At 39.6% G+C, this 24,060-nt stretch overlaps 2 protein-coding genes across 3 annotated transcripts; both read right to left on the bottom strand.

Annotated features, from left to right (window-relative positions):
* Positions 1-403: 403 nt before the first annotated feature.
* ap1ar (adaptor related protein complex 1 associated regulatory protein) lies at positions 404-6,887 on the bottom strand. Of its 2 annotated transcripts, none has more exons than XM_083891502.1 (10): positions 6,754-6,887; positions 4,554-4,602; positions 4,449-4,475; positions 3,974-4,005; positions 3,782-3,878; positions 3,528-3,626; positions 2,872-2,933; positions 2,094-2,167; positions 1,578-1,700; positions 404-756 (listed from the first exon to the last, which is right to left on the bottom strand). In XM_083891502.1, the coding sequence occupies exons 1-10, from the start codon at positions 6,822-6,824 to the stop codon at positions 485-487; spliced, it is 906 nt and encodes a 301-aa protein (XP_083747628.1). In that variant the 5' UTR covers positions 6,825-6,887; the 3' UTR covers positions 404-484. The 2 variants fall into 2 exon arrangements, with proteins under 2 accessions (XP_083747628.1, XP_083747627.1); XM_083891501.1 differs by having other exon boundaries at positions 2,872-2,936.
* Positions 6,888-7,921: 1,034 nt separating this feature from the next.
* cfap100 (cilia and flagella associated protein 100) lies at positions 7,922-17,261 on the bottom strand (the record flags this gene model as incomplete). The annotated part of the gene is made up of 14 exons (XM_083890809.1): positions 7,922-8,047; positions 8,180-8,273; positions 8,388-8,590; positions 8,698-8,827; positions 9,100-9,254; positions 9,350-9,392; positions 10,245-10,329; positions 10,997-11,199; positions 11,328-11,408; positions 11,495-11,658; positions 11,755-11,819; positions 11,936-12,152; positions 12,259-12,353; positions 17,192-17,261. The coding sequence occupies 14 exons, from the start codon at positions 17,259-17,261 to the stop codon at positions 7,922-7,924; spliced, it is 1,731 nt and encodes a 576-aa protein (XP_083746935.1).
* Positions 17,262-24,060: the final 6,799 nt, after the last annotated feature.

The raw sequence follows: 24,060 nt of genomic DNA on the forward strand, positions 1-24,060 counted from the left end.
AAAGACAAGCTGAAACGGAAACTAAAAGTGTTACCAGAATTATGGCTGATAAAAAAGAATCAGGAAGTGAACGTGGAGCGTTTAGGTTGTTTGTGGACGGCAGGTGTAGTCATAGCACACTTGATGTATTTTTAAATGAAAACGGAGCAGTGTTTTTCAGAAATTGGCTGTAATTTATGACCACCTGGCCACTGAGTGTTGGACATCACCACTCACTGAACGATGAGTCAGGTGGTAATGGATGTAACTGATCAGTTACAATGCATAACATGGTTGGCTACTTTAGCAAATGAAGGCACTGAAAATTTTGTATTTGAATGTCACTGCAGTGTGCTGTCGTGTCAAGATCCACAACACGTTTACTGCAACATCAGTCTCATGTTACAGAATATGAAGAGCCAGTGAATACATTTCCATTTCATGAGGCAAAAAGCTGGTGGGCTTTGACATGAAGAGGGCAAAATGTCTCCTTTGGTGGTGGACACTATCTCTCCTGGTTGTCCAACCTGAGGCTCCGGTCCGAGGTGTCCTCAGAGGGAGTGTCCAGGACAGGATTGACAAAACCTTCAAATTCAGTGTTTTCACTGTCCTCTGGGTGCGTACTCACAAAATCAGTCTCCCACTCCAGAGCGTTGGAGTCTTCTGAGGCCGAGGCCTGGCCGCTGCTCATCTGTTTACCACCGGGCCTCAGGGCAGCACGTAGGATATCCTCCTCCGTTCGAGACCTCTCCCAAGCTGGAAGTGCTCGATTGATTCCTACAACGCGAGAACACAAGCGTTCATTCTGTCAGCAGGGGATAGTGCCAATCCCAGCGGGGTACACCCTGGACAGGTCGCCAGTCCATCGCAGGGCCACATAGAGACAAACAACCATCCACTCTCACATTCACCTAGGATCAATTTGGAGAGACCAATTTGCTTTTGTTTTTGGACTGTGGGAGGAAACCAGATAACCTGGAGAAAACCCACGCACACACATACACAGGGACTATGTAAGACTTTCTTGGTGCACTTCATTGCATGTATAAGAAACCTAATTTAAAGGTCAGATAAACAAAAATAATATACACACAGTTATGGCAACCACATGTAACATAATTCAATTGTATTGTATTAGTTGAGTTAGATCAGGGTTTCTCACTCCTGGTCCTGGGGAGCCACTGTCCTGCATGTTTTAGGTGTTTCTCTGCTCCACACCTCCAACACGCACATTATTATTAAAATGAAAATGTAGACATAAATTACACGTTTTATTGTCTTGAGCAACTGCACAGTGAAGCTGGGGATAGGACCTAAAAGAGAAGGGTTGATCATAGAGGGGTTTAATGGTCGCATGGTTATCAAATGATCTGCTCTGCTCCATCTTCCTCCTCTTTGCTGCAGCGTTATTGACAAACAGAATCAATCTTGGCAGGAAAATGGACCCATGAGTCACAGAACAACTAAACAATATTGGCCATTTCTTTTTTTCTTTGCAGCTGAGGAATCAAAGACAACACTTAAAAAAAAAAAAAGAAGCAAATTCATATTTGCTACAGACAAATACTTTCCACCCCGATCGGACATAGAAGCCTCACCTTCCTCATCCTCCCACTCGAGGTCCAGTGACGTCCCATCATCATTAGTGGAGCGGGTCTTGGTGGTAAAATCCCAGCTGTACTCGGTGTTGGGAGTCACTGCATTTGTGTCAGAGGGAAGTCCTGGTGAAAAACAAAGCAGACCATTTTCTTATGAGGCCACAACTACATCGTTTGATGATTCTGATCAGCTGATCAGTTTTTCTGGACATTTCTGCATCACACAGATGAAAATATTGCAACTTTTTGGAATGTATTTTCAGAGTGCTATTAATTGAGTAGGATGCACCCAGACCTGACCATTGTTTGTTCTTTTTCTTCACACTCAAATTTCTTCTTAGTTTAATTTGTAATTTCCCAGCAACTACCAGGTTTTGGTTGCTAAGTCACAACGAATGCAGCATGAGCACACAAACAAAAATAGGGCCTATTAATAAGAACAAATGTAAACTACATATTAGAATATATATATATTCTACATATAAATACATATAAATACAATAAAGATTTACTCACTGTTGCTCCTGAAAGCCTCAGACTGGGCTTTTACATTCTGGAGGTAGGTGTCGAAATCTTCCCCAGAGTTTTGTCTGAAATTATAATTAATCAAAATGAGACCAACATGACTGCAGGTCCTTTCACTCAATGAAATACAATTGAATAAAATAATGCACATCATTGGTTGGATGGACAAGAATGTATGCAGAAAAAACATCTTCCCCAAAACTTAGTCAGCCTTAATATCTGCCGCTCTTCTTCAGGAGAAACTTCAAGTCTAGTTGCTTCTGACTCAATGCTTTTTTGATATTGAAGACATGAGTGAATACGAATCTACACAGACATGCTGCCACTCTAAACATTTGGAGGTGATTTGTTAATGCAGGTTCTTATTATTACCAAAGCAAGTATGAGGATTTGTCAGCTCCACTCTGCCACAGTGAAACCAACACTGGATACTTTGCAGTGCTATAATATTTGCTGTTCAGCCTACACACTGTGTGTCTGAAGAAACACAAAGAGTTCTCACATTATTAAATCAATGTTTTTGTTGAAAGTACAAAGAAAAGGGCCATTCTTTTTTTTGCCAAATGATAATATCGCACGGCTGAGTGTTGAGATAAAGAGGAGGCAAGTTGCCGGATGCTGGAAGTTGACATCTTGACATCCATCCTCTGCCCTCAACTGAGGTGGATTTATTATGAATATTGTCAACTAAAACCAAGGCAGAACCTCATGACTAACTTGTCCTTGGCTTAACAAACATACTGTTGTCTACTGAACTTAAGTGACTCACTTTCTTTGCCGAGTTTCACTGGCAGGGCCATCTGCTTTCCCCCGTGTCCTCTGGGCAGGCAGCTGCTATCAGAAACACAACAGATCAAGATGAAGAAAAATAAAATCATAATCATTTAAACAGAGACCGACTCTATTCAATAAAAAAATATATGAAACCATTTTCATGCTACCAGATAAACACACACATAAAAGCAAACACCGCATTGACTGAGAAAGCAACAGCAATAAATGTGACCACCATTTTCATTTTATCCAAAAACAATAAATAAACATTTCCAGGCTTTTCACTGATGCATGCATGAACAGAAAGAAGAAGCAAAACAAGTCATTTTTCATCTAATTTTTCATGCTGTCTGATGTGGTGGTGTGATGTCAGTGACTGTAAAAAAAATGGCTAAAAATAAAGTAAATAAAATGATTTTGCTACATTTCGCTCTAAATCACTGCTTGTTGTGACTAAGCGTCCTACGATATAAACATAGTACATTGTTCCACTGCAGCTGTGTCTTTTGCTAACAGTCCAACAAAAACTAAGAAACACAACACTTTTACTGACTGGATGACAGAGACAGGTAAATGAGTAGGTTAGAGGAGAAGTTGTTAAGCCAAGCGATAAGTCAAACTGGCAGAAGGGAGCGCACAGTGCCGCCTCACCTCCTTCACTTTTTGCTCACGTGCCAACCTGGCGGCCTCACGCTGGGCGGCATTTCTAGCCTCCTCTTCTAGCCTTAACTTCTCCTCTTGTGCCTCTAACTGAGCAGAAATAACAAAAAACGAAACAAACACAAAACAGAAAATTATAAAACAGAAAAAACAATGCAGCAAATCAAGCAAAAACAGCTCAAAAACATAAAATGAAACAATGGGGGAGGCTGTTAACCTAAATCTAAAGATGTCTTGTCTCTTACCTCTGCTTGGATCTTCTGGTCTATTAGAACCTGATTGTCAGAGATCGCAGCATAGTGTTGGTCTCGCAGATGTTTGATCTCATCTTCACTGATAGGCCTTATAGAAAGAACAAAAACATTATTCCTGAAGGTAAATTTCTTACATACATATTACAGATGATCACTTTTTTTTGTCATAAAGGAACCTCTTACCTTGGACAAGGCTGTGGACTCTCTCCCTCCCCCTGCAATGCAACGAACAAACATGAGACACGATAGCACTGAATTCCAGTGCAAGATGCATTTTCACTGCTACAACGTTGGACTCAAGTGCAACTAGTCTGGGACTCAGAATACAGTAATCAAGTTAGTCCTTTAAGGGAATAATGGAAGACTGCCATTATGGTTGTGCAGCGAGTGCTCTCAACATGTTCTATCCATCACAAGAGAAAAGCTTTGCCAAGGAAAGTCTGATTGGTGTCTTAAAATAAAAAGTGTCCTTAGAGTGCTGGCTTTTAATTAGACTTGTAAAACACTTACTACGTCTTTTACAATGTAATTGGGTCCCAAGACGTAGAGCAATAATAGAGTTGGGAGAAACGTTTCTAACAATGTTATCCTTCAACTTATTCAGGCACCAAATGATCTGCAGTATGAACATGGTTAATAAGATTTATATCAGACTCACCTCATCACTCTCCACCAAATTTTCAAACTGCAAAATACAAAGTCACGATTAGAATTCACCAGCAGTTCTCAATAAAACAAGCATTAATTAATGTATGAGTCATACCTCTATTGTATAATGTTCCCCTGTGGTACTGCTTCGGAAATATTTGGATCTGCAAGAATAAAATGTTGACAGTTAACCAACAGCTGTTAGTTTAAGTACTTTTCAGCTCCAAAAGGTAGAAGACATTATTTGAGACACAGACGTTGTATAATATTTACATTTTTTTTATATTTATTCCCAGTGGCATTCAGATAAACGAAAAGGAATTAACCGAGAAGCCTCAGTTGAAGAAATACAGTTTTACTATACTATTATAATAAAAAAAGCACTGTGATGTAGTAGATTATATTGGTAATGCAAGTTACCAATAACATTTGTTCTTCTGTTTCCTCTGCATGTATAAGGGTTCAGAAAATAAAAACATGACTTCCAGTGTTTTGGGGGCAAAGCTTTGATCAGAAGGCCAACAGAAATTACTGGGAAGATGCAGGCAATTCAGACTGTATACTGGTGAGCTAGACAGCCTTTTTTAAGTCACTCACATGAAATATTAATCTCTATCCATTATTGTCCCCATTATGGAAACTCACAGCAACCATCTTATCGCAAGTGGTTTTAGTCACAGTGCACAATATCAAATATTGTCCTGACATATTGTCTTGCTTCCACTGGGTCCAGTATCTTTAAAAACAGTTTGAACATTACAGTTCACCTTAGGAATATGATGAGGCGCACCATTTCTCCAAGTTAGTTGATTGGACCTTTTAATGCATAGTTTATGTACTAATCAAAAAAGGATGCTTTTTTTGCAATGTGTGATAAAATCAAACACTTTTCCCTAATGGAAACACATGCATGTGATTGCAGTGAAAGAGAGAGGAAGCCTTCCCTAATTCTAACAAAGCTCAGGGTAACTTCATAAATAATTCATATTAAATTTTACGACACAAACAATGGGACAGGATTTATATGTTCAGGCAGCCTATAGACGACATTAGATCATATCAACACAAACATACCACGACTGAAGTTTACACACATTATAAATTCAAACGTAATGATCTTGTCCAAAACACTTGTCCATTGACTGATTAATCCATCTACTTGTAGTTGCAGATACCTGTTATGTAAATAACTGAAATTATAATCTGCATTAAGGTCTTAAAATAGCTTTTAGGTTTGCAGCTTTAGCTCAGTGCGTATTCTAAGCCTGCAACTAACTATTATTTTCTCTATTTTCTTACCATGATACCAACAATAACACGATTATCAACAATTCTGTGATAATCAATATATTGGTTAGTTAACTTCGACCTAAGTTTCCCAAGGAGACATGAGGTAGCGACGCCTGGCGAGTGAAACTGGCAGGGACTGTTTACTTTAGAGCGGCTTAGTTTGTTAATTAAAATGTTAATTTCACCAAATCCATATTTTGACCCACCGGTATCAGTTACCAGCCCAAACACTCCCAATATATTGGCATATAGGTTATTAGAAAGTCCAATATAATGCACCCCTAGTTTTAATGCTTTAACTAGGGATGAGCTGACAGATATTCAGTATTGGTCCGATACTGGTCAAAATCACTGGATCGCATATCAGACGTATAAAATGACACATGCTGAGTCATAAACATTTCAACTGAATCATGTTGTGGGCTAGCTTGAGATGATGATGTGTTGTTAACAGACGACCTAGCTAAACTTCATAGTTTAAAAATGTCTATAATGACTGTATTGGACTGTTATCGGTATCGGCAGATACTCCAGTTTGAGATATGAGGCAAGAAAAAGTGGTATTAAGCCTAATCTAATCTATCCCTTAAACATAACAGAAAATATTCATATTTAAGAAGCTGAAAAATCGAGAATGTAGAATTTTACCGATTAATCGATAATGAAAATAGTTGACAATTAGATTTGGAAATCGATTAATCCATGTTTTCCTCTCCTTTAATTAAAGCTGACTGAGTGTTGACAGTAGGGGTGGGGTCTTCTTGTGACCTACTGTCTGACTCACTGCAGGTCAGGGACAGAAGAAACAGTAGCTTCACGTCATTATCATTATTACCAAGTGTTTTTTTATTTACTTAACATTCTCTAAGACACAAAGCTGCCAGTGAGTCTTCGGTCTACAAACACATTCACACAGGTACCGGCTAAGCAGCTGTTAGCTAACGTTATCACTTAGCAGCAACCGGATTCGCTGCTTCAGATGATGCTAGTTAGTTAGCTTACACTCAGCTCCATGTTTCACATACCCGCCTCCTCTCTGGATCCTGCTGACCTCTTTCCTGAAGAGCCCCACACAGGCTGCCCAGCAGTTACCCATCGCATTGTCAAATGTGGCTGATATTTAGCTGCCGGACAGCTGCTGGAGCTTAACTGCCGGTGGATACATGTCCAGCTCCAGGATCTACACCTCCAGCAGCAGCCACTTCCTCATCCTCCTTCCTCTCCGGCTGATGACGTCGCACTCTGAAAGGCTCAACACCGCCGCCTACCGTCGTTCTACTGTTATGTCACTGTAGTTTGGAAACATTATACAGTACATATACAGTCTGGAAAAAATTAAATAGAAAATATTAATATTGGTATTAAAATGCAAAAATGAAAGTACTAATATGGAGAAGAGAAGTATCTCAACATATTAATTTATAAGTAGTTGGCTCTCCTGTTTTGAGCCATAAATTGTTTTAGAATTAGTCATTTTTGCACACACAGCAAGTAGTGATAGTGGATTTGACCTCTGCTTTTGAACCATCCTTATTAGCACACACAAGAGCAGTGGGCAGCACTTATCTGCGCCCGCGGAGCAATGGGAGATCAGGTGCCTTGCTCAGCGATTGCCATTTGAATCAGCGACCTTGCAGTTAACTCCTGGCCATCTATTGTATCACTACTTTATATCAATTGAATGTATTCATTTACATATGTTTATATGTGTGTTCATTTATGACAATTATACAGTCAACCAGCTGTGGAGAAAGTATATCTGTAGGTGCAATGCGTGAATGAAATAATCACAAAACAAAGAAAGAAAAATATAAGCCATTGTTTATTCAGAGTTGATTGATCGGTGAGCTCTTTAAAAGCTTTGCCCTGAGTTTGCATTGAAACAAATATAATTGGTGATTGTGACCAGTGATAGCAATACAATAACAAATAGTCAAATTAAACAAGCTTCCTGTTCAACAAAACCATTCCACGAGTTATCAATCATACAAAACTCAATGGAATGATATTGTTCAACTTCAGAAGCGTTCACTCCACCACAGAGATGAGATTATTTAACAAATATTTATGACACCAAAACTACTACTGAGCCTGGCCAAATGTAGTTTTTTTTAATAAGATACACATATGCTATGAACATTTGCTTTGTAGTAGGTAATATTGTGTCTCCTCAGCAGCTGAGTCAGAGATATTTTACTCCGTGTCCTCAGAAGTAAAGAGGTAAGCGTGAAGCTCGTCCTCAGCGGGGATTTTTTCCACATTCCTGACTCTGACTTTCTGGACAACAGGCATACATCTGGGCATGAGCTTCCTCCCACTCTGAAAGAAAGTGGGCCAGAGTTTATCAATCAGTCCTTTTCTTTCCTTCAGTCTTCAATTCAGTAGGATCCAGCAAATTTAAACAAAATGCTAAATTGTGATAATTGCTACAGCAACATTTAATCGACTTACTATTTTCTTGGAGTCAGCCAGGGATCGCTCCAAATACCTTCTCATCCTCTCTTTCTGTTTCTCTCTCTGCTCTCTCAGCTTTTCTTCACGCTCCCTGCACACAAGAGATGGTTAAACATTTGCACTCTTCTATTTTGTTTTTTCTATTAAACTTGGAAAAACAGAAATGTTTGAATTTGTTTCACAATCTGTCGTCAACAGAATGTACCTGCTCCTCTTCTCGCTGTCCTTTATCTTCTTCATCATCACCAAGCTTTCCTCTGGGATGCTCTCAAGGCTCTGCAGCAGCAAAGACAGATGGTTCTCAATGCTGGCCAGCTTCTCCAAGGTGCTGAGGTTGGTCATTCTGTCGTTCACACAGCTGCGATGCACCTCTGTCACCTTTTCTCCAAGATTATCGAGCAGCATGTCCTGTCAACACGAGACTCTGGTGATGTGTAAAGTCCACTGGTGACACCAGCATCAACACAATGCTGTTGTATGCAGAGATCTTTTAGATGTGTGTAAAGCTTACTTACCTGGTCTTCAGTGTTTAGCGAGACATGGAGCTGAACCTTCTGTTTGAGCCTGTTACCTCTGGCCTTCTCTTTAACGATTCTCTGGTTAATGTCGTTTATCTGTCGCGTTAACTGCTCTTCATCCTTTTCACTGGAGACAGAGCAGTTTGTGATGAAGCTGAGCTCATGAATGATTATTCTGATGGATGTGCATGTAAAGAATTTGAAAGGATGTGGCTTTTTAGGATTTTCCATTTCCTGAACTGACTCACTCACAATCACTATATTAGAGAATCAATACAACAACAACAAAGAAGATAATTCAAGGGAATGAAGTTCTCATAAGGAGCGTTTTCATGATAACATGGTACAAATGGCAACTGACATGCTTACATTGTCTGAGGCTTGAGCAGTAATACTCACATCTTCTTCTTGGCTGTCTCCATGGACTGTTGCAGCTCCTCCACCGTCTCCTCCAACCGCGTGGAGTTCTGAATCAAGGACAAGTTCTGCTCCGTCAACTCATTCACCAAATCTAGAAGTTGTTGGGGATCAGAGAAGTACAGTTCTGGCTCATCCTGCAGAGAGAGGAGACAGAGTCCGACGTATTGTGAGCATATATATATATATGCTCGCAAGAACAATACAGGTGCCCCTCAGGTGGAAAACTGACCTCATACTCTGAGCTGTCACCGCCTGGTTCAGAGTTTGTGATCCTGAAATCCCAGAGAAAGTGTTTTAGTTCAGGAGGAAGTTGTATCCAGCAGCATGTAAACAAGATTTCAAATGAATTTAGTGCATTATGTGTAAAATGAGTTAAGCATACTGTGTGTAACAACAGGGAATCACATCAACAACAGACAGTAATATACAGAGGTGGAAAGTAACGAAATACATTTATTCAAGTTACTGTATTGAATACTCTTTTTGTGTATTTTGTATTTTTTAAATGCAATTTAAAATCAGGATTTTGTATTTTACTTGAGTACGTATTGACTCAAGTATTGTACTTAGTTACTTTATAAATCCTATCCGTTACTGAGTAAAAATAACAATTCAGCACAATGAAGACCTACAGGGGGAAAATATACACCAGAACCAGACAAATGAAGATGTGATTAGCATTAGCACTGGCGCGTGAACATAGAGGGCGTGCACCAAAAGTGACGTAATATCCTGTGTCGTGCCGGGCGCGTGAGCTCCAAAATAGTTTTAGATTTCTGACCCCTTGTCATATTTCTAATACCCTCACACCCCATGCAAAGTGTAAGTAACTTTTACTGAAAGTACATTTCAAATTAACTACATTTTACTTCTACTTGAGTACATTTTCAGATGACTACTTTTACGTCTACTTAGTAATATTTCATCAAAGTATTGGTACTTTTACTTGAGTACAATATTTTAGTACTTTTCCCACCTCTGGTAATATATCACGTGATATACTAGTATTAAACTATTGTTTGTAGGTAAATCATTAGCTTATCAACTGTGTATGACTATACAAGACACACTCTGGATGTGCACATTAACAGCCATGACAGTTTAATATGTTAGTGTGTCCTCACCGTGTGTTGCTGTGCACTGAAGACAGCCTGGTCTCTGTGATGGAGGACTGCTCCCTACCTGGAGTGGACACCTTGCTCTCCAAATCTGTGCATCACACAAATCACCACACTTACTATTAAAAAGCAGTAATAATAATTCTTATAAAGAAAACAAAACACTTTTGAGAGAATAAAGTTACAGTAGGAAGGATGTCCTTGCATTATTCTGCACCCCTGGACCCTGGTTTATTACTCACTTCCTGAGTAATCAGATCAGTGAATGCTCCTATTCGCTCTACTACTCTGCAGTACAGTTCATATACTGCAAAAAAACCTAAGAAATAGGAACGAATCTAACATGTATTAAGTGCAATTAATAATGATAATAATAATAATAATAATAATAATCTGTGGGTAAAACTCAACAGTTAACTGTTTTCCAGGGATCTTGCCTACTGCAGCTTTAACCTGTGTCACTTTAGTCCAGTGTTTTTCACCTTTTTTGAGCCAAGGTACATTTTTTTCATTGAAAAAAACACGAGGCACACCACCAAACAAAAATGTTTAAAAAAAATTATACTCTGTAGCCTATATTTACATTTTAGTCATTCTTATCAAAGTGTCTTGAATATTTATATCCATATTATTTGCAAATAATTAATTATTTGTTTTCAAAAAAACTAGAGCAATTAGGTGAAATTGTATAATTTCTCACGGCACACCTGACGATCTCTCCGAAAAACACTGCTTTAGTCTATTGTATGTTGATTTACTTGCAACAAAGTACTTTCCATTTGCAATTGCAGACTCCCTCGTCTCCTTCTCCTGCTTGTCCTGTGTGTCTTTGTCACACAGGACTTTACCTTTCAGAGTCTTAGCTCTCTGAGCCTCCTGCCACTCAGGAGGAGACAGCTTGAACAGAAGCTCCTTGTATCTCCTGTAGTCCACCAGGATTTCTTCAGACTTGACAATTTCACTGTGAAAAAAAGAAAGACTTTCTTTAAAACCACATGGGACAACACTATGTCATTCATCTTCATTTATACTTCACCTCAGAGTACCTGTGTGCACATTATTACATTACATTATTTATTAAGAGTTAACCTTTTAAGGGTCCCTATTTCAGCAGTCAGCTTCTTTATCTCGGCGTTCTTCTCCTGTTTGGACTTAGCCTCTCGTTCAAAACTGACAACAGAGACAACACAACCAATTGAAAGTTGGTCCTTATTTACGATCACATGCTCATCAATCTTTTATATGTTCCTACTTACAAAGTTCTGGCCTCCACCGACTTCTTCTCATTCTCCCTGAGGAAGTCCTCAAAGCTCAGGTTGTCCCTCTCAATGATCTTTTCCAGCTGTTTGAGCTGTCTGTCCTCTTTCTCAATAGCTTTGTCCATCTTCTGAATCTCGCACCTCCTCGTCATCAGAGATAACTGAATGAGGGAGGGAGCGTGCAGCAGTGGAAGGTTCAGGACGATGATAACAGGCAATAAGTGCCTACATTTTTAAAGATCTATCAAATAAGTTACCTCCAAGACCGCCTTCATCCGCTCCATGGAGATTAAGTCGTGTTTGCTGTCTTTGGTAACGTTTTCTGTGTTCAGAGGACAGAATGGACACTTAAATTTGTAAAACAGCCAGATACCAAACATGTAATTGTTATTTTTATTGTTTTTTTTGAGCTACAAGTAAAATTCTCTACTCTTTCACCTCGTTTCATCATGGCCATCTTCAGCTCATGTCTTCTTGGTGTTTGTTTAGGGATAGTTGTTTTACTTTGTCTTAGACTTAGATTCTTCTCCTCCTCCTCCTCTTCCTCCTCCACCTCCTCCAGTTCTCCCACCAGTTCTTTCTTCAGCTTGGCCATCATACGTGCAGTGTGGGTCGTCTTCTTATCAATTGGCAGAGCCAGGAATTTACGCATCTCCTGAGCACGGAGGAGATCAGGAGCAAGATTTTTAACAAAGCAACATTACACTTTCATTTTTACACTTTCCATGTTTACAATTGCTCTCAAAGACACAAACACCAACCTCTTTTTGTTCCTCCTTTTCATTTAGGAAAATGCTATTGCTGTCTGGCACTTTGAAAGGGCTTTGATGTGTCCCCTTCGTCCTTCTCTTCATGTCTACACACAGGAGAGGGAAACACACACACAGATACACACAGGTGTCCAACAGTTTTATTTTTTTTATCTTTATGTGTATAAAATGTGTCACTTTGTCTGTTTTACCTTGTTTATGTGATTTGGCAGCACTTTTACTCGCTGAAAGACCACCTGTTCAAAGGATAATGATGGTACAGTCAATCAATCACCAGCCAAATTGCTTCTTTTTGCTTGTGAATCACAAAATTAGAACACAAATGTACTGGCTTGTTGTGATGATATTGCCGCCATTTCCGCTGGCATCTGGTGCTCCCACTGGCTCAGAGCTGCAGATTAAAAAAACGTTTAATTAAACCTAATAATACATTTTATTTAAGACAAAAGTGGATCAAATCCATGTAGGACTCTATTTCTGAACCATAAAGCAGCAGGCTGTTCATACCAATCATTACATTTATTAAATGTGGCTTAGCTTTGCACACTCCTCTTGTCTGCTTTTTTACCTAGGCTGCAGGATAAATGGCCTGTTTTTCTTGTATAGAAATAGTATATGCACAGTATTTATGTTAGTAAAGGGCCTTATACGGTGGCCCTGAGGTGCAATCACAAACGCAAATCACAAAACACAACACAAATCAAAAACACAAACGCAAATCAAAAAACACAAACGCAAATCAAAAAACACAACCGCAAATCAAAAACACAAAAACATTAACTCAAAACAGAAACACAAATCACACAACACAAGCACAAAAGCAGAAAACACGAAAACATTAACTCACAACGCAAATACAAAAGCCACAACACAAATGTGAGTTTATGTTTTCGTGTTTTCTGCTTTTGTGTTTGCGTTGTGAGTTAATAGTTTCGTGTTTTCTGCTTTTGTGTTTGTGTTTTTTGATTTGCGTTTGTGTTTTCGATTTGTGTTGTGTTTTGTGATTTGTGTTTGTGTTTTGCACCTCAGGGCCACCGTACTACGCAGAACCAGATACATATACAGATGGAATTTAACTAATCTCTGAAGGTCAATTAAGTTACTACAGTCCACCAACCACATATACAGATTTATAAAAGTATTATACATGGGAAGAATATACTGTTGCACATGGGAAAGAAAGAGAGCAGAAACATAATTTAAATATTTACTGATCAGATATTATATCCTTAAACACAACATACTGGTTATGGTCACTGTTGTTACACCTGTGTTAGCTGACCACTGATAAGACTTTTAAATTCATCACGCTGTAAACAGTTTTCACATTCAGTATTCATGATATATAAAAACACAACTTATTAATTTTGTTTAGCACCGTTGTATTATTAGGAATACATCGATACCACGTTTTAAACATATTTAACACATAATACATTAAAAAAAGTATTTTTAAAAAAAATATTCTTTTATAACAATGTTCCTGTGCCAAACAACCAGACGCTACCAGCAGACACACCCTGTAGGTGAAGCTGGGTACTGCAGTTTAGTGACTTAAACAAAAACTAAACTTCTCATGAGCAACAACAACTACTTGTATTTGCATATTTGATTTAATTAAACAGCGAAACATTGATGTAGAATTCAACCTACCGTCTTTTAGTGACCTCAGTGGATTGAACACATCAGTAATCAGTAATCATATTTCCTTCTACCAGCGGGACGTTTCCATTTGTGTACTGATGTCATGGCAACGGTTGCCTTCACGGTCCCGTCGTACATGTTCTACATGCATTTAGAAAAGCATGTAGCTTGTGATAACAATTGCAAAATTAAAAGTATCTCATTAGTTTGTGTTGTATGAATTTATACAGATCAGTCACAATATTAAATCAGTGAGTATAGTTTTAATGTGTTGGTTGTATATTGTATATGTAGAGAAATATACAGTATAACCTTAAAAATCACATTATTGATGGTTCAGAATTCAAATGTGCAGAACTTTTAATGATTGGTGTACACATAAATCTTAAAAAAAGGACTATTTTCGATAGAAATATTATATTTGACTGTCACAAGGTTTATTTTATCCTCATTAATGTAATCCATCTTTCTGCCAAAATTCCACCTACATAGATGTACAGTCACAAACAGAAAAACCCAAAAGGCAACTAGTAGTATTTGTGGTACTTGTATGTTTCAGATTAACTTTCTTGTGTGTTCATGTTCAAATTACACCTTTCTAAATATATAATTTTATATTCTATTAAATGTTTGTTCTACATCTTTTCCCCCTCATTTATCTGTATTTATTTATCTGTCTGTTTTCATCTTATCTTGACAATTGGAAATACAGTTTCTTTAAAACAAGGTTTGATGCAGGGAGATGACACGTGTGTAGTAAATGGTATCCAATCATATATATCATTGACCACTAGATGGCATGAGGAGCTCACAAAGCCTGTCCAAAGGCTTTTTCCTTCCTCACTTTGTTTGTTTGCCCTGTTTACCCAGAATCTCAGCCTGCTGTTGCTAGAAAAGTACATCTGCAGTGTGCCACAGATAATTTTATGAACACAGCTTGATTGCCTGTGCCTCTTTTTTTGTTCTCTGTGTACAAGTGACTAAACTAAGAGTCTAATACTGTAAAATTCCCTCCCACGTATCCACACATGACCCTGCACATCTCAGCTCAACCAAGCAGCCCACACACTACACTTGCTTGTAGGAAATCCCAGTGTCAGATTGTCAGGTGAAAGTGAAGCAAAAAATGGGCGAGTGTTGGCTCTCGCAGCAGAGAAAGGGCATGTTGTGTAACAAAAATAATAATGTTTTATTCAGATTTGACACGAGCATGAGGATTGGCTTTATGTTTTCCACTTGCTGTGAATTTTTTTGTTTTCAGAAAAATCCATTGCACGGCTATTCTCACACTTAAATCAAACAATGTTTCTGCAGGGAGTCATGGAGGACAGTATCTGCTTACAGTACAGACAACACAAGTATGAAGATGCTGTAAAAGTAGATGGTTTCTTGCAGCACTGCATGAGATGTTTGAGCATTACAGATTGCCTCCACCTCCCCCGCTCATGTTGCCCAAAGACAGTAGGTATTTGGATATTATATAAGAAGCAAGCATTCAGCTCTTATAAATAATACCATCTTCATTCATTCATTCGTTAATTCATTCACTGTCTCCCGCTTTATCCTCCACATGAGGGTAACAGAGAGCTGGAGTCAATCCCAGCTGCCTGATACAGGATGAAAGGCAGGGTACACCCTGGACAGGTCACCAGTCCATCACAGGACAGAAAACCATTCACTCTCACATTCACACCTATGGTCAGTTTAGAGCAGGGTTTCTCACTCCTGGTCTCAGGGAGCCACTGTCCTGCATGTTTTAGGTGTTTCCCTGCTCCAACACACTTGATTCAAATAAATGGGTCGTTATCAGGCTTCAGCAGAGCTTACTGACAAGCTCATCATTTGAATCAGGTGTGTTTGAGCAGGGAAACATCCAAAACATGCAGGACAGTGGCTCCCCAGGACCAGGAGTGAGAAACCCGGTCCACATCTGCATGTGTTTGTAATGTGGGAGGAAACCCAAGAACACTGGGAGAACGGCCTAGGTCTATGTCGCAAACCCGGGACATTTTGCTGCAAGGCAGCAGTACGAGCCACAACACCGCCATGTGGCTCTGCCACCATGATTGAAATACAGAAAGATACTAAATTCATGCTTCACACTTTGATTCTTTTCCAGATATTTTGACCATACTTAATGTTTTTTTTTTTTGTCAGCAAACCTGCATGTGTGATCCCTTTTCTTTGTGTAACTTCCATGCAGCCAGAAGAGGTATATCTGTCTGTGGCAGTGCTATCATTTTATATTATTAGCTATATAACAAAACTGCATGAAACAGTTATGTGCAGCACAGGGGGACATGTTTGTAATTTCTACACTTTCGTGTCAGTTTTCCATGTATTTTTGTCAAATTATGATTGGCAGAACCTTAAAATGTAATGAAAACCAAGCATAACCAGTATCCTTTGCTGTTGTCTTAAAAAAAATATCATATTAACAATACAATATACTGCGCTGTGAATATTCTAAATATATATAGGACACTCAGAAGCATGTCTAATGCTATTTACACTGAAAAATCATTTACTTGGGAAACAAATAAATCTTTAGCCTGACAATAAAACAGTAAATGATACATTATTAAAATCTCCAAAAGGCCTGTCTGGTGTCTATCCGTAGCTCTGCTCAGGTTTGACTTGTTTTACATGCAGGATTAAGATTTTAACCTAAACCCATTTTTGACTGAGGTGACTGGTGAAGGAATGAAAAGCAGAGAATTTCCCACCTTGTCAACTCTATCCCCCAATATGGCAAGGTTAGCGATTATTTAAAAATAATCTGAACCTGCATCCATGTCTTGATCATCACCAAAATCCAAGAATTTCCTGCTCGTGCCATATTCTACCTCCCCAGAAAATATCATCCAATTCTGTCCTTGACTTTTTGAGTTCTTCTAAAACCATCTCGGCAGAGTTAAAAATACACTGAATAGAGCTTAAGCAAAATGTGCTGTGTCATTAATAATGGCGATGCAATGAAACTGAAGACAGCTTTCGCCTGCTTTTTAAGGACCATGTATATTAATTTATCTACTTTTTTTAAGAGCGGATCCAGCTCCACTGTGACCACATAAGTACGAGGTAACCTTTTTTTAATAAATTGGTAACTAGCCGTGTGTTAAGTCACTGCTGACTCAAAGAAAACTTATACTTTATCTCCTCCTAAACAGCTGAAGAGACTTTACATACAAGTGATGCGCCCCCATTTATGTCAGTATATTAGAACCAATGACACAGTTCTTTCTCGTTTGTTTCTCCATTTGAATCAGTAGATACTCACATGTTGGAGGATGGGTTCCTCTTTTGGTGGCAAAGTAGGGCTGAACGTTTGGGCGAGCCGTCCATGCCATGTCGGCTTTGGTCCCATCAGAATGAATCCTGATATAATTAAAAACTCGTTAGCAGACAGATGCCTGCTCTTGCCTGCAGTTGGGCTCTCAGGTGACAGTTTGGCTGCTGAAGGACAGGGTTTCTCCTGGTCTCGGGGAGCCACTGTCCTGCATGTTTTAGGTGTTTCCCTGTGTAAACACACCTGGGTCAGGTCAGGATTATGTGTGTTTGACCAGGGAAACATCTAAAACATGCAGCACAGTGGCTCCCCAGGACCAGGAGTGAGAAACCCTGTTTTAAGGGGTGGGATTTAACTCACTAAATGACATAGAAGATTCTGTCTTCCAGCTTCCTTGATTTTTGTTCTTGTTTTTGTTTTCTGTCTGTGACCATTGCAGTTGCCTCCAAATAATTCCTCCCAACTTCCAACTCCTTGACTTTACCACAACAGAGTAGATGTGTAACTACAAACACCATCAGGCTAAATTGTGCGTCAGGAAAGTTAATTGCCACTGAGACTACTGAGAAATGCGGGATCCACCACTTGGACTAAACCACTAATGATGAAGGATAATGAGCTCTTTAACCTTGGCCCACAAATGTACTTATTTAAACCCAGTAATTGCCTTGAAATGTTTAAATTTTCAGGGGGATTAAATGTTATTTGATTAAATGACATATTGGCACTGTAAATACCAATCATGTCGACATTGAACGCGATCAACCACCGACTGTCTTCATGTGTCAAGAGCGGAGTATCAGCTCTGTGACATACATCTGGAAGCATTGTGGGGCTCAGACTCTTCCACAGAAATCGTTTGATACAAGGAGCTAATCCACTAAATCCACTAACAATCCAGTTTACCTGATGTAAGGCTAAGGTTGCTTTGTGTGACTTTAGTGTCACCCTCAACTGTTTTTTTTTTAAACAGGACTTATTGTAAAGACTATGTCATCACTGAGGTGTAAAAATAGTTTGTGATATAATCAGGAGACAATTGCATGCAAATCATTTCCCCTTGAAGTGCTGTGCCACTCAAGGGAGTACAAAAAAGAGAAGGATATTTGGGTTAAATTCCTTTCGGCAGCCATTTTACTCCTCTGAGATTTTTCAGATTTTTTTTCCCTCTCCCTCACTCCCTCACTCTCTCCGCCAGCCTGACACAGTTACTACTCTATTAACTCTTTATACAACGAAAGAATCATTTGAAAACGCAGAAGAAAAGACTGTATCCAAACATATCGGTTGTAATTTGGCAGGTGAACCAGTGTAAATACAAAATCAGACACATTGATCAATCTTTAGTTTTGATCTTATTGAGTCAAATATGACACAAATAAATAAATCACAACAAATTGCCTTTGCTAATGCTCTGTTGTGTCGAGTAAATCTAATCCGATGAGGGTTGTTATTGAGAAATACTGGGAAAATGACCACATATAATCCATGCATTAATATGTTCTGAATTGTGAATCATTTTCTCCAATCTGTTTCAGTAAAGGAAACAGCTTGTTAATCTTTACAGTCTGTATGCTTCTATTTGTGGAAGCTGCGATGTTGCCAAAGTGCTTCTTTATGTTATATATCTTTACATTTTGAAAATAGATTACTTGGACCTAAGTGCTGTTAAAGCTAAATTTGTACCTGTCTCTGTTTTCTGCTGCTCTTGTCCACTGTGTTTCCAACAGCAACAGCAGCACGGAGAATGCAGCTGTAGAAATAAATCCAGTGTCAACACCTGCTCGTCACTGAACAGCAGACAAAGACACTTGCGGTGGACTTTGTAGCAAGAGTGGCTAATATTGTCAGATGCACTTTATAATACAAAAACAGTGCAGAGAACAACCTTGTCCATGTTGTGTTTGCGCTGAACAGTTTCTCAATGCATTTATCAAATTCTGATGCATGCAATGAGAGCAATGTACCCACAATACCGTTTGGCAACACTTGATGCTGATCCATTCAAGGTGGAAGGGAAACATGTGATTTGGCCTTTAAAGCGGACCTAGACTGGAAGTTCCAATTAACGCTGTTTTTTAGTGTGTATCTGCGTCCTTACCTTATTTACCAAGCCCTGAAGTTTCGAAACAAACAGTTCAGCCATTGCTGAGAACACTGTGTTTTATTTTAATCTCGGGCTCAGTGGGTGCTAGTCCGGGTACATCCGGTTGCGTACATTGAACCGCAGAAGAAGAATAACGTCCGTTGTGGAGGTGTTTCACGAGCGACAGTGTCTTCTGACTCTGGGTCTGACTCCGGGTCAAAGTCATAAAAGGGACTGCAGCGGGGAGTCGGGACAAAACTATTTTTAAACATAGTTAAAACAATATTTTGATAATGAGTATCAGTGCATCCACTGTCCAGAGGGGGGAGCTGCGCTTCTGAGAGCGGGTGTGCTGATTATGTTACTTCCGGGTATTGGCCAATCACAAGACAGTTGGGGAGGCTCTACACTGGCTGGCCAATCACAACACACTCTGTCTTTTGGGGGTGAGATTTATGTCTGAAATATCGCGGCTCAGCACAGCGTCAGAAAAGAGATTTCTATTTGCTTGTTTACAGCAACTAGGAGGTTTTTGACCATAAAAACAAGTTAATGTATGTAAGTAGACCTCCATAACTAACATATATGTGCAACAGGACCACTCTATGTGAGCTTTAATGTCTTATGAATACAGTGGAAGCTGTAGCAATCAAAGAGTCTCTTTAGGATTGGTGCAAACTGAGCTAAATTCAGAATGAACACAGTGACATCCAGTTGTCTAAATAGGTGACACTTCAGTTTAATAAGGATGTAACATGTCAGTGTTGTCACCAGCACAAATCAGTGTCCATTTCAACATGTGACAGCCATCTCTACAAGCAGGTCAGCAGTTATTCATTCCTGCTTGCTATTTTACAACCGGACAAGAAACCTGTTCATGTCACAGGACAAAATGACCCTCGGGTCACTGGGAAATGTCCCGGTGCTTTGAACACGTTGTACGGCTATTTTGTGACAGCTATGTGCTGCAGCCATTTTGTGAGGGCTGTAGAAGCTACTGCTATGAACAATAAACTAATCAGGAATTAACAAATGAGTACAAAAGAAGAAGACGACGAAGAAGAAGAAGGTAAATTGTAGGAGATAATTGTATGTCGTTTACTATATTACCATGATTCAAAATTTTCAACAGTTAAAGGTGCATTATGTAATGAATCTAAAGCAACTGGCCATAAAATCCTCCTAATGTCACAGAGACTCAGGAATAATGTTCATATAACAAACTGAACTCACCAACAACAACAGTACAGTCTAAATATTTCCATTAAAAAATATATTTTGCAGACTGCAAATCATGTTTATGTTTTGAAATCATGTTTTGGCATGTGGCGCCACCTACCGCCGTCTACCAATCATTGCAGTCAGTAGAGTCTCAGCTGCCGAGCAACCACGGGTTTCCAGTTACGTCAGAAAACGAAACCTAAAAGACCTCTGTATTTTGAATTTGAATGTAGTAACCGTTTTTGGCCACATTCTTACATATGGCACCTTTAATGGAAAGGTTAAATTACTATAATACACTTTTTTTGAGCATTGGTATTGTCCTGTATGTTTTGAACATTTAAGGAACATTTAATAATGTAACCCCCATGACTGACAGGATATGATCTAAGCAGAATGTGAGAAGCAAGAAGAGACCAAAGTTTTTAGTGATTTCTCATTTTTAAGGTAATGACAGCAAGAAATGAGAGTGGCAACTGACTTCCTGCTTAAACTTTCACTGGAGCTTCATATTTATGAGGCGCCGATTGTTAAGTTGCGCATGCTAAAATAAACAGCAACCTTTTGCCACATTTAGCAAAAAAACATGTATAAAAAACATGTGAATTTTTAAAATGTTAGTTTTGACCAGATTTACAGCAATATTTGTGAATTTTGTGATATTTACTTCTCTTGTGAAAATATAATTTCAATGTTTAATCTGAATAAAAAAATCTAAATCTAAATCTAAATGTTAAATATTAAATCTAAATGTGAAATATAAATGTTACATCTAAATGCTAAATATAATTTTCAATCTAAATTTTGAATCTAAATGCTAAATTTAAATCTAAATGTTAAATCTAAATCTTTGCCTGACACAGCCTGACCTCCTCGAGCTTTTATTTTGGTACATCCGGTTACGGCAGTGTGAATTTGCATATTAGCTAAACATTTAGTTTCAAACGAAACATTTAGATTTGATATTTAACATTTAGATTTAGATTTTTTATTAAGATTAAACATTGTATTTATATTTTATAAGAGAAGTAAATATCACAAAATTCTGTAAATCTGGTCAAAACTAACATTAAAAAAATTCACATGTTTTTTATACATGTTTTTTGCTAAATGTGGCAAAAAATTGCTGTTTATTTTAGCATGTGCAATTTAACAATTGGCGCCTCATACATATTTTCTCTTTTGTGAGAAATCATCAGATGCAACACACACACACACACACACACAGACACACACAAACGCAAGCATGCACACACAAACGCAAGCACGCACACACACGTTATGAGATCATCGCTCATTAGCATATTCTGAGGGACATGGAGCTCTGTAGGGGAAACATGTCCATTCATGTACAGCAAAAGTGTAGCAACATTATTCCGAGCAGGGATGAGAACGGAAAGCTAGACATACGCACACAGCTGAGCATAACTGTTGTGGATGTCACGGCGCACAGTAAATGAGGCATGGAACAGTAAATGGATTGTAAATGAATAAATGCTATGGCTGCAGGAGGAACAATTTCTCTGTTTGAGAAACTTCAGTGAAAACAGGCTCAAACAGATTCCAAAGGTTCTGTTTACAGAAAATGTGAAGGGCTTCCACAAACTGTCATTACACTCAGATGTCTGTAGTGCTCTGGCCTATATCTCAGAGTTGGAAATCTGGCCATTGGTCTCAGTCCTCTCCGGAGAGCCTCCTCCGAGAGTGAACGTCTATTTCCAGTTTGTCTATTTATACAGTGGCTGCCTCAGTAGAGAGGTGAAATGAAGCAAGATCTTTGCAGCAATCAGGCCAGGAAACTAAAGGCTTGGATGGATCAAAATCTCATTTTTTACTGTAAGGCTTGAGCACTTATCCTGCCACTACAACAGTTACCAGATCAATAAAATCATTATGAAATTACAAGCTTTGTATGAAAGTGTGTAATGGAGGGAAAACTATCAAGTGTTACCATAGCTGCAGATTCCTGCAACAGTGATTTTGTTTGTGAACCTTCATATATGGGAAACTCAAGTCATGTCACGTCATGTGTGATGATGGTCAATAATACTGTCAAGATCTCACCTGCACCTTCCTCTCAATTTTATTATTATTGTTGTATTGTTGTGGCTGCTGCTCTCCTTCCCACTCTGACTCTGCAGGAGGCGTGACTGATCTACTGCCAGACACCGGTGATCGTCTACACCTGCGCGGCTCCGCCTCACCTGCTCCGGATGAGCAATCAGCGGAGCTTAAAGGCGGAGTCATTCCTCCTCACCGGTGTCAGATCGTTCTCGAACTTTCATGGGTAAAGTCATGCCATTGCTCGCTCGCTATACTTACCTTGAAAAGATACTCACCACTCCGTCTCCGCTCCAGGTCATCACGTCTCCTGCCGGTCGTCTTCTCTGGTTTCCTTCTCCCCTGGAATCTCCAAGCCACGTTGTGAGTTAAGACTTCCTCAAGCTGGACTCTCCCTGCGCCCTGAGTCAGCTCCCCTCGCAGCCGCTGCAAAGACTTTATTCTTTTCCACTCTTCGCACTATCCACTATCACTTCCCAGTTTGGGAAGTCGTTTTGTGTTACCCCCCTTTTGTAAAAAAAGTATTGTTTGAAATAACCTGTCGTCATCGTCTGCTTTCGGGTCCACGCCACCAACCGTAACATAACGATCTGACCCAAAATGGACCCGGCGGACTTTGACACTTTAAAACAGGCCATTTCCGCTCAAGGCGTTTTAATCGGGCGCCATAGTCAGGCCCTCTCGGAGATCACTCAATCCCTCCGAGAGCTAACTGCTAACGCTGCTAGGTTGGCTAATTCCCCGGTAGCTGCTTCCACTTCCGCTATTCCCGAACAGGCTACTACTGCTAACCTTAGCCAGTTAGCTCCCCCCACTAGCATGCCACGGGAGCCGTTCGTCCCGATTCCCGAGCGTTTCTCGGGTGAAATAGGGCGGTGTTCGAGCTTCCTTTTCCAATGCTCTCTAGTCTTCAACTTACAACCACGCACGTACCCGGATGATCACGCTAAAATCTTCGTTGTGAATCTGTTGTCTGGACGAGCCGCTCTGTGGGCCACGGCGTCTCTCGCCAATGCGGCACCCGGCTCCGTTAGCTACGCATCCTTCACCAATGATTTATGTAAGGTCTTCGACCATTCGCCCCAAGAATCAGATATCTCCACTAAACTAATTAACACCGAACAGGGCCGTTCATCAGTGGCTGACTTCTCCATTCAATTTCGTATTCACGCGGCACAAAGTACCTGGAATGATTCGGCGTTATGTGCGATGTTCACACGCAATCTAAGGAGGGAGATACAGGATGAGTTAGCGACGCGAAATAACGCCTACGATCTCGATTCCCTGATTGAGCTTTGTATTCTCTTGGATAACCGCATTCAGGAACGAGACCGCGAAAGAGCAGCTCATGCCCGTCACCCCACTAACCACTCACGCCCCGCTAATCCGGTTCCTTCTCTTCACCCTTCCCTTCCTTTCATTATCTGGACTGATCATAAGAATTTAGCCTACCTAAGAGACGCTAAACGCCTAAATTCTAGGCAGGCACGTT

The sequence above is a fragment of the Microchirus variegatus genome (genome assembly GCF_963457635.1).
Source record: "Microchirus variegatus genome assembly, chromosome: 6".
Classification (NCBI taxonomy): Eukaryota; Metazoa; Chordata; class Actinopteri; order Pleuronectiformes; family Soleidae; genus Microchirus; species Microchirus variegatus.

Bases quoted from the DNA above. Each gene is read 5' to 3' on its own strand.
- ap1ar (XM_083891501.1), bottom strand. From the start codon at position 6,824: ATGGGTAACTGCTGGGCAGCCTGTGTGGGGCTCTTCAGGAAAGAGGTC. The intron at 4,006-4,448 runs GTGAGTCTGATA...GTTGCATTGCAG, and splicing joins ATTTGGTGGAGAGTGATGAG to GGGGAGGGAGAGAGTCCACA. The intron at 757-1,577 runs GTGAGGCTTCTA...CTCGCGTTGTAG, and splicing joins CGAGTGGGAGGATGAGGAAG to GAATCAATCGAGCACTTCCA.